The sequence below is a fragment of the Arabidopsis thaliana genome, chromosome 2 (assembly GCF_000001735.4).
Source record: "Arabidopsis thaliana chromosome 2, partial sequence".
Lineage (NCBI taxonomy): Eukaryota > Viridiplantae > Streptophyta > Magnoliopsida > Brassicales > Brassicaceae > Arabidopsis > Arabidopsis thaliana.
The window spans coordinates 17,040,748-17,051,075 of NC_003071.7; the positions used below are offsets into that span (position 1 = coordinate 17,040,748).

The 10,328-nt window shown below is 37.5% G+C and overlaps 2 protein-coding genes across 5 annotated transcripts; both read left to right on the forward strand.

Annotated features, from left to right (window-relative positions):
* Positions 1 to 1,875: 1,875 nt before the first annotated feature.
* RHC1A (RING-H2 finger C1A) lies at positions 1,876 to 4,168 on the forward strand. Of its 4 annotated transcripts, NM_201923.4 has the most exons (3): positions 1,876 to 2,036; positions 2,134 to 2,145; positions 2,777 to 4,168. In NM_201923.4, the coding sequence occupies exon 3, from the start codon at positions 2,895 to 2,897 to the stop codon at positions 3,879 to 3,881; it is 987 nt and encodes a 328-aa protein (NP_973652.1). In that variant the 5' UTR covers positions 1,876 to 2,036; positions 2,134 to 2,145; positions 2,777 to 2,894; the 3' UTR covers positions 3,882 to 4,168. The 4 variants fall into 4 exon arrangements, with proteins under 4 accessions (NP_973652.1, NP_973651.1, NP_001324188.1 ...); NM_201922.3 differs by having other exon boundaries at positions 1,876 to 2,145; NM_001336872.1 differs by having other exon boundaries at positions 2,134 to 4,168.
* Positions 4,169 to 4,184: 16 nt separating this feature from the next.
* Positions 4,185 to 10,315, forward strand: DPE2 (disproportionating enzyme 2). The gene is made up of 23 exons (NM_129647.4): positions 4,185 to 4,439; positions 4,618 to 4,983; positions 5,077 to 5,194; positions 5,305 to 5,360; positions 5,461 to 5,588; positions 5,692 to 5,818; positions 5,901 to 6,097; positions 6,421 to 6,499; positions 6,577 to 6,615; positions 6,832 to 6,951; positions 7,074 to 7,175; positions 7,294 to 7,377; positions 7,478 to 7,720; positions 7,796 to 7,921; positions 8,000 to 8,074; positions 8,189 to 8,260; positions 8,401 to 8,520; positions 8,651 to 8,748; positions 8,922 to 9,081; positions 9,170 to 9,268; positions 9,393 to 9,590; positions 9,691 to 9,784; positions 9,863 to 10,315. Exons 2-23 carry the CDS (start codon positions 4,621 to 4,623, stop codon positions 10,030 to 10,032), a joined length of 2,868 nt encoding a protein of 955 aa, NP_181616.3. The 5' UTR covers positions 4,185 to 4,439; positions 4,618 to 4,620; the 3' UTR covers positions 10,033 to 10,315.
* Positions 10,316 to 10,328: the final 13 nt, after the last annotated feature.

Here is a 10,328-nt window from a genome sequence, read left to right on the forward strand (position 1 = left end):
TCTTCATGCTATTTTATTTACATATATAAATCTGAGAATGGTTGGTAAACATAGACAAAATGCTAGATACCAAAGATAGTATTGTATTTTGGATTGAAAGTAGAACAATTATTGATAAAGGAATTAGATTTGTAGAACATGCATATGTATTCATTCTATTATTACTTCTACATTTCTTATCCATGGAATCTAACTTGGTAGGTTCAGAAAAAAGAGACTTTAAATAATTGTTTTTATGATAGCAAAAAGGAACCTTTATGTTGATTAAATGGATAGTTGCAACTTACCAAACTTTCTTTTAAATCTTTATAATCAACATCAATGTATTGTCCAAGTGTACATGTGATAAATAAGAGGAGGGGTCGTGTTAGTTGACTTGAACGGTTATATTTTGAAATTAGGTGTTTACTTGATTTCAACACTGTAATTCAAAATTACAAGTGCTAACGATTGTTTTGGTCAACAATTTTGTAGACTTGTAGTGATGGGCTATATAGTTGCAAAGTATAAAGTACAAACCATATTCGTGTAGTATATACTAGGCTCCAAATCTTAGGTTACGATGTATATACTATGCATGATATCACCATACACAAAATGCACATCATATTTATATAGATGATCATCAATAAATTATACAGATCATACATGTACAAAGAAAATCTATCAAGTTAAATGTTTCTTATTACAAACCATCAATTTCAATTGAAAAGAAATGAAATCAAATTTTGATAAACGCCTTATTAGATCTTCCAAATATATATCAAGATAATGCTAAATAATATGATAAAACGAGTTTAACAAAACAAATAACATGATAAACGCCATCTAATATATAGAAAATATTATTTATATTTAAATCCATTGAATTTAGACGTAGTACCATGGTCTTAGGTGGAACAAAAGCCAACCTAGTCGTTTCGGGTTGTTTTCATAAAGACGGCTAAATAGATATCCACAATGTCAACAATTTTTAATCTAATACCTATATATATGTTTCAACAATGCAAATGACAAGAAATTGAACAAATTTACGAAAGATGTAATTTTTTTTGGATATGTAGGTTAGAGAGTGGAGTCGTGATAAATTGATAAAACAGTTGGTGGAATCTTTGTCTTGAGGAGCCAACGTTTCAGTTGAAAGGTCAAAAACACAACTATATTTTGATATTTTCACCAAAAAGAGAAACACTATCAATCAATGCGGTGAACGTGAAGAGGACTTCCTTCTACTATTCCTCCAACCTAAGGAAGTCGTTGTCCGATACAGTTTTACATTAACCGTTCTCTCATTACCTCATTTTGTTTTATTTTATAGTTTCATATATGTGTATGTGTTACATAAAATATAACAGAAATGAAAGTAACGTTTATGAATGAGTCCAATCCAGGAACAAACATGAGCTGTGTTTTGTTGTCTTTTCACTTAGAAGTTCTAAAACGTGGCTCTTACTTCCTTGTTCCCTAATTTGGATTCCCGTTTAAAAAGGAAATGTTCCTATCCTTTACAAAAAAAAAATCTCAAGACAAACATTTTATAAAAATTATAACTGAGTACACATTGTCTATCTATCTCAACAATTGCATCTGACTAATTAGGAGTACAATTCTCTCGAAGTTTGTATATCGCTTGGAATTTGGATCAAGACAATTTGAATCTCTCTCAAAACTAATCTCTTCAAAACCCATCACATGCTTTCTACCACTAAAACAGGCCCATCACATGCTTTCTACCTCTAAAACAGGCCCATCGGATATGTTCCTATATTTTTTGTCCGATAAAGTTATAAGAAGCGCAAGGCCCATAATATTTTTAGTTATTAAAAAAATTAGCAGACGTAGGGTTGACTTAAAAAAGACTCTTATTACATTAGTCGACAAGTAAAAAACACGTGGCATATATTGTGCGTTCGTAGAGACTGTAATAAAGACGGAGAGATTCTTCTAGAGTCAGTTCTTCTTCTTCATCCTCTTCTTCCCCCCAAATCCTCTCTCGCTAGGGTTTCTCATTCCGATCCATAATTCTAGATGTCGAGGTATTCTTTTGATTGAGCTCCGCTTTTAACCAAACCATCTTAGATTTTGTTTTCATGATTGGATCACTGAATTGAAATTCTTCTCTTCTGTCTTTAGATTTCTTCTCAGGTAATTTTGCTCTGCTTTGTGAAGCGTTTTCATTGATCGGATTTTAGCTTCTCGTATTTAAATTGATACTTGTGTGCATCTGAAATTCGTTTGGATTAAGCCATTCCGAATTTTGAGTTACTTGTGAGTTGTGAGTTGTTACATTACCCTCTCATTTATTTTCCCACTCCATAAATTGGTTTCAGTTAGAAATTGTAGTAGCTACAAGGTGATTGATTGCATCATTATTTGAACCTTCGTTGGTTTGTGTTGGCTTATATAAGCAAGTTCCGTCAAAAGATTAAAACTTTGGGTTCAGTCTCTGTGTGTTTATTAGCAGCTAGACTTTGTATTGCCTGAAAATTCATGATTGAGGGATATGCTTTATGTACTATTATAAGTTCTGAGTTTGTAGAAACAATATTTTGTGTTTTGGGGAAAACACCACAATAACTTTCTATTAATGTATTAGAAAAAGAAAGTTGGAACCTATGTTTTAGAAAATTTTTTCTCTATATATTGAAGTATGACCTATAATTGAATCTTCTGATGTGCACTAAACTGAGGCAAGCGGGATTTCCTGGAGTCTTTGGTTTGCTTACTTGGAAAAAACTGTAGATAACTGATTACTAACTTATACCCACTTTTGCAGGTTTTTAACTGAGACCTGTCAAATAAGCTAAAGCTTCTTCTAAGAGCTTCAAGGAAAGCATTGCATTGTTGTGGTCTTGTTTGTGTCCACAGAAGGAAAGAAGAGTGAGAAGCTCAGGATGTCAAGCAGTCGAAATACCCACTGGTGTCACAGATGTCAGCGTGCTGTCCGCCTTCACGGCCAAGAGCCTGTATGCTTTTATTGCGGAGGTGGATTTGTTGAAGAACTTGATATGGCTCAAGCCAGCCCCTTTGATATGTTTAGATCCCACAGGGGTGTTGTAGAACGTGATCAGACTTTTGATCTCATGGATGCTTTCTCTGTGTTTATGAGGAACCGCTTAGCTGAAAGGAGCCACGACAGAGAAATCAGAGGAAGAACCATCAGTTCAGGTCCTGAAAACTTTCCTGGTCTGGCCCCTTTGTTGATCTTTGGTGGTCAAGTCCCTTATAGACTAACTGGCGACAATGCAGTCGAAGCCCTCTTCAATGGCGGCTCCCCTGGCATTGGCATCACACGTGGTAACACCGGCGACTACTTCTTCGGTCCCGGCCTTGAAGAATTGTTCGAGCAGCTTTCAGCTGGCACTACTCGCCGAGGCCCACCACCCGCACCGAGATCAGCAATAGACGCATTGCCAACTATCAAGATCGCGCAGAGGCATCTTAGGTCATCGGACTCGAATTGTCCCGTGTGCAAAGACGAATTCGAACTGGGATCAGAAGCGAAACAGATGCCGTGTAACCACATCTATCATTCTGACTGCATTGTCCCGTGGCTGGTTCAGCACAACTCTTGCCCGGTCTGTCGCCAAGAGCTACCATCAGCTAGCGGACCTTCAAGCAGTCAAAACAGAACCACCCCTACCAGAAACTACAGAAGCAGTAGTAGTAGTAGTAGTAGTAACAGTCGTGAGAACGGGAATGAAAGAAGGAATCCTTTCTCTTCCTTCTGGCCATTCCGTTCGTCAGGTTCAAGCTCAAGCTCCACTCAAAACCGTGGAGGCACAAGAAACTCGGATACAAGCGATGAGAACCATAACTACCATCAACAGCAACATCAACAATCATATATGGGTTACAGTGGCTGGCCTTTTGATTACTAAAAGTCTAAAAGTGAGCTAAAACAAATCTTTGGTCTCACTTTGGTCTCTTTACTTAAATATGCTTGTGATTCTGCATATGCCTTGTGCTTCACTCTCTATCTCTCTCACTCTCTTTTATCAACATAAATAATGGAGAACTGTATTTGTTACTGTAGATTTTCTTTCTCTGTTAAAAACGAGTTCATCATTTTCTATATGCTTTGTTAAATATGTCATTTTAGTTGGGTTTTTGAAAATGGTTGAAATAGATTTTTGAGTTGATCGATAAATAAATAAATGAAAACGTCTGGACACTCTTGAGCGATCTATCAGTATCTCGTGATCTTCTTCAATACTAATAAAAAAAGGGAAAAGAAAGAGAAGAGAGTCGTGCTCATAAATTAACGGTGCAGAGCGATTGAACAAAAACAAAAATATCTTCCAGAAAAAGCCATTTTTGATTGCGTATAATGAATACACGAAATTAAAATCATTACTTGCCATATATAGTACACTATTTCTCAGCTTCACTCACTCTCGAGACTCGTGTATGTTGATTTACGGTTTGTTCAAGCAAAGGTGATCATCAATTCCCAATTTTTTTTACGTCACTATTTTCGATTCACTCCAATGGCTTGCGTGTTGCTGATTTCTTGATTTTGTGGTTCTTGAGTTAGTCTCCATCTGATAAGTAAGTAAATTATGTGATTGTGATCTGGGTTTTGCTAAAGTTTTGATTTTTATTATTGTTGTTTAGAGAATGATGAATCTAGGATCTCTTTCGTTGAGTACGAGCAAGTCGAGTAAGCCAATGGTTAGCATCAGCTTTTGGATACCGTATTTCACTCACTGGGGAGAGAGCCTGCTGGTCTGTGGCTCGGCTCCTGGACTTGGTTCCGGGAATGTGAAAAAAGGTTTGCTGCTAAAGCCATCCCAGCAAGATGATCAGCTCATCTGGAGTGGCTCTGTCTCGGTTCCACCTGGGTTTAGCTCTGACTATTGTTACTATGTGGTGGATGACTCGAAGAGTGTGTTAAGGTCGGAGTTTGGGATGAAACGAAAACTTGTGGTGCCTGAGACATTGACCGGTGGAGAGTCTGTTCATCTTCGTGATCTCTGGCAGGTTTGAGTTCTTTGTCCTTTTCGAGTGTATTATACAAATTTTGTAATCTGATTTTGTAGTGTTGTGATTGATGTTCTGTTCCTTTAATTTTAGAGTGGGGATCAAGCTCTTCCATTTAGAAGTGCATTTAAAGATGTCATCTTCCACCACAGTTTCGATGTGAAAGTAGAAAAACCTCTAGGGGTCTTTATGAATAAGTCAGATCAAGATGGTATTCATTTTTTTATCTAATCCTATCACACCATTGTCTCTGAGATTCTCTAGTTTGTGATTGATCTCTTTGCTAACTGTTGTGGCCTTATGACTTTACCATGTAAACAGATTCAGTTGTTGTCCAATTCAAAATCTGTTGTCCAGACATTGGAGAGGGAACATCTGTAAGCCTTTCTCTATGATCTTTGGTTTTCTTTCTTTTCATGTTTGAGCCTGATGTGGTGTTGTGGCCATCATTCTTACCCTTGATTATGACATGTACAGGTGTATGTTCTAGGCACCCCAGAAAAGTTGGGGAATTGGAAAGTTGAAAATGGACTTAGACTCAACTATGTCGATGATTCCATATGGGAAGCAGATTGCTTGATCCCTAAAGCAGACTTTCCTATCAAATATCCTTTCTTTTTACTTTCTTCCAGACTAATTAGTTGAACATAGTTGACACTTCACTTCTCATATGCTTTCTGCATGTTGGGTTCTTAACGATTCTTTCACATATAGATACTGTAAAGTTCAGAAGGAAGATAGCATAGGGTTTGAATCTGGTGGTAATCGGGAGCTGTCTCTTCACTCCATCGGTAGTAAACAGGAATACATTGTCATGTCAGATGGCTTGTTTCGAGTAAGTAACAGAGACAAGCTATGAACTAGCTCTAATGTGACAGAATCAATGTTGTCTTACTATTATTTAATTTTACTTGTAGGCAATGCCATGGAGGGGTGCTGGTGTAGCAGTTCCCATGTTCTCTGTAAGGTCAGAAGATGATGTTGGTGTGGGAGAGTTTCTCGATCTGAAGTTGCTTGTTGATTGGGCTGTAGATTCCGGGTTGCATCTAGTACAACTTTTACCAGTAAATGACACATCCGTTCATAAGATGTGGTGGGACTCGTATCCCTACAGGTATGATGATTACATTTATGTTAGTTTTGCAGGAGTTCAATAAAGGACTTCTGTCACTTACTTAACGGATGGAAACAAATATCCAGAATTTTTGTTATTATTCTTTCTTGACTACTGAATTCATAAATAGTTCATTTTTTGCTTCAATTTGGTTTTCGAGACCTTGGGTTCCATATACTTTGGTTGATGATTAGTGACTGAGCCTGAGGCTCTGCTGAATATTAGTCTCTACTCTCTACTTAGTAAAATTTCTATATCAACTCATTGAACTGTGTGATTCATTCTTATTGTTCCTTTCCTCATTTGGATTGCTTCTCTTGCAGCTCGTTATCTGTGTTTGCATTGCATCCATTATATCTTAGAGTGCAGGCTCTCTCTGAACGTCTGCCAGAAGATATCAAGGTAAGTTTCTACACTTATTGTATCCTGGAAGAGACTCCTAAGCAATATATTGGCTGACCTTTTTCGTTCTCTTTCAGGAAGAAATTCAGAAGGCGAAGAATCAACTGGACAAGAATGTAATGAGTCCCTTGTTAGACGTTTCATAGATTTTCTTACTTTTACGTCCTTGAAAAAGATAGCATCAGATAAACGGGATATAGTATTTTTAAATGGTTTGTGTCTGTATCAGCATGATGTGTTTAAACGCCTGCAAGCAATTGGTTCATATGTTAGTTCGTCACAATCAGAGTTTGAGTGTTGTAACCTAATCCTTTAAAGATTGTTACGTGTAGGATGTTGATTATGAGGCTACCATGGAAACTAAGCTTTCAATTGCCAAGAAAATCTTTGACATAGAGAAAGACCAGACTTTGAACTCAAGCACCTTCCAGAAATTCTTCTCTGAAAACGAGGTATGCTTCAAAATCTGATATTGTTTCCTTGATATCTCTTGAGAATTGTCTGCATAGAACTTATGCCTCCAAAGGCCACGTCAGCGTTCCATTGGCTTACGGATTTTTGTTATCTTTGAAAGGGCTGGTTGAAACCATATGCAGCTTTCTGCTTCCTTCGTGACTTTTTTGAGACTTCAGATCATAGTCAGTGGGGGACCTTTTCTGACTATACAGACGACAAGGTATAATTTGCTTTTATGTTGTTCAAGTTTAAGTTGTGATCGAATTAGTTCAAGCTTTCCAGATGTATTTCATATAGTTTCAGTAATTTCTCACATCTCCAAATAACATTTGCCACAGCTTGAAAAATTGATATCCAAGGACAACTTGCACTATAACACTATATGCTTCCACTACTACATTCAGTACCATTTACATGTACAAGTAAGTATGTTCTGATTTATCTAGTTATATTCCATTCTTGTAAGTGAAGTCGGTTACTGGATGTTTCATCTAAAGTGTGTTCTGGTTCCATTTTCAAAAGTTGTCAGCAGCAGCAGAATATGCAAGGAAGAAAGGAGTTGTGCTGAAAGGAGACCTACCTATTGGCGTTGACAGAAACAGTGTTGATACGTGGGTTTACAGGAATCTGTTTCGCATGAATACGTCAACTGGAGCACCTCCAGACTATTTTGACAAAAATGGTCAGAACTGGGGATTTCCTACTTATAACTGGGAGGAAATGTCAAAAGACAACTATGCCTGGTGGCGTGCTCGCCTAACACAGGTTGGAATTATTGTCCTTACCAGCCACATCCTTTGTAGATCTGAAGGCTGACCACATTGCATACTTGCTTTGCAGATGGGGAAATATTTCACAGCATACAGGATTGATCATATATTGGGATTCTTCAGAATCTGGGAGCTTCCAGCTCATGCTATGACTGGTTTAGTGGGGAAGTTCCGTCCATCTATTCCTTTAAGTCAGGTACACAAGCTACATGCTTACAGTTAAAAAAAACTTGGCTTTGAGAGTTACTTGATGATAAAACTGCTGCTGATGCAGGAAGAGTTGGAAAAGGAGGGAATATGGGATTTTGACCGCTTAAGCAAGCCCTATATCCAGAAGAAGTTTCTTGAGGTTAGTTTTCCATCACATTTATTATGATCTGCCTCTGTCACAGCTTAGTTAGTTTGTGAGTTTTCAATCTCATTACCTATTTGTTGATAATATGTCATTGTTCTGTTCCTTCAGGAGAAATTTGGAGATTTTTGGCCTTTTATTGCATCAAACTTTCTTAATGAAACTCAGAAGGACATGTATGAGGTTAGTAAAAATCCTCATTTAGAGATCGTTTTCCTTTGGAGAACCAAGTCTTACCTTTTTCTGTCCAAAACTCTGTGGTGTTTTTTGCTAAGTGGATGTATTAAATCTTTCTTAATTGGTTTCCTTTAATTGTACTCTAGTTCAAGGAGGACTGCAACACAGAGAAGAAGATTGTAGCAAAGCTGAAGTCATTGGCTGAGAAGTCTTTGTTGCTAGAAAATGAGGACAAAGTTCGACGTGATGTCTTTGACATTTTACGGGTAAACTTTCATGCATCACAAGGGCTTTCCAGATTTCTTCTCCTTGTTATATAAAGTGACTCTGTCCACTTCACGTCTCTCTCAAGTCCACTGTCCCAATTGTTTATTTCTGTTGAACTTGTGTCCCTAGAATGTTGTTCTGATCAAAGATCCAGAGGATGCAAGAAAATTCTATCCTCGCTTTAATATTGAGGATACTTCAAGCTTCCAGGATTTGGATGATCACAGGTACATTCAAAACCTTTTCCCAGTCACTTCCCAAATAGAGTAGTCTGCTCTTGTTCCTTTGATTTTATATCGCCCATGAACATTTACACAGATCCTCTCTTGCTATTGTATCGTGCTGTATTTTTCTACTTTTCATCAATATGGGAAAATCTGATTAAGGTTTTCTCATACAGCAAAAATGTTCTGAAGAGGCTATACTATGACTACTATTTCCAACGCCAAGAGGATCTATGGAGAAAAAATGCTTTGAAAACCTTGCCTGCTCTGTTGAATTCATCTAATATGCTGGCATGTGGGGAGGATCTGGGTCTCATTCCATCTTGTGTACATCCTGTATGTGCTCTGTTTTCTTTCTCTTGGTTCATCCAACTTCTTTATAAAACTTGTGTAGAAGCATATGCTAAAATTAATAGTTACTCAGGTTATGCAAGAACTGGGATTGGTTGGCCTTCGCATCCAGCGCATGCCAAGTGAGTCCGATGTGAAGTTTGGGATTCCGTCTAATTATGACTATATGACGGTTAGATATTTTTCCTCAGACTTCTGTCTTTCTTACTTATAGCTTCCTACCGTTCATTTTCTGAGAATTTTGTAATGGGTGAGTGATTCACTGCATAATTCAAACTATCGTCTTAATATTTTAGGTGTGTGCTCCTTCATGCCACGACTGCTCTACCCTGCGAGCTTGGTGGGAAGAGGACGAAGAGAGAAGACAGCAGTACTTCAAGGAAGTGATTGGTGTAGATGGAATCCCTCCAAGTCAGTGTATTCCAGAGATAACTCATTTCATTCTGAGGCAACATGTTGAAGCTCCATCAATGTGGGCTATTTTCCCGCTTCAGGTAATCATCACCACTGTCCGACTTCTCAGATTTATTAGAACTTTTTATGAGGCTCAATAACAGTATGTGTTGTTTGTTTTTTTCCTCTGGAACAATTTAGGATATGATGGCTCTGAAAGAAGAGTACACTACTCGTCCTGCAACAGAGGAGACAATCAATGATCCAACAAACCCCAAACACTACTGGAGATACCGTAAGTATTTACTACTAACTAACACACAACCCTAAGAACTATACCAGTTTTAACTTAGACTGTTTTTTGTGCATATAGGCGTACACGTGACTTTGGACTCGCTTCTAAAGGACACTGACCTGAAGTCAACCATCAAGAACCTCGTTTCCAGCAGTGGAAGATCTGTTCCTGCTAATGTTTCTGGTGAAGACATCAACAAAAGCCGAGGAGAAGTTATAGCCAATGGCTCGACTAAGCCAAACCCATAAAGCAATAAGCCTTCTGATTTCCTGTTTGGTTCCACATATGTTGCTTATTAGTTATTATCATTATCACTCAAAATAGTACAAGCTCTCAACATCATTGTCCATAAGACATAAAACTCTGTATTTGTTGTTCCTGTCCAAAATAAAATCCTCAATTTTCGGTGTTAACTTAGATAAGGAGGTAGCTTTTAAGTTTTTTTTTTTTTTTTAACCTTTCTTTTTTAATTATAGCAAAACTCTGATTTTCATAACCGAAAAACGCGGGAATATCAGAAACGTAAATAAAGAAGAGACATTTA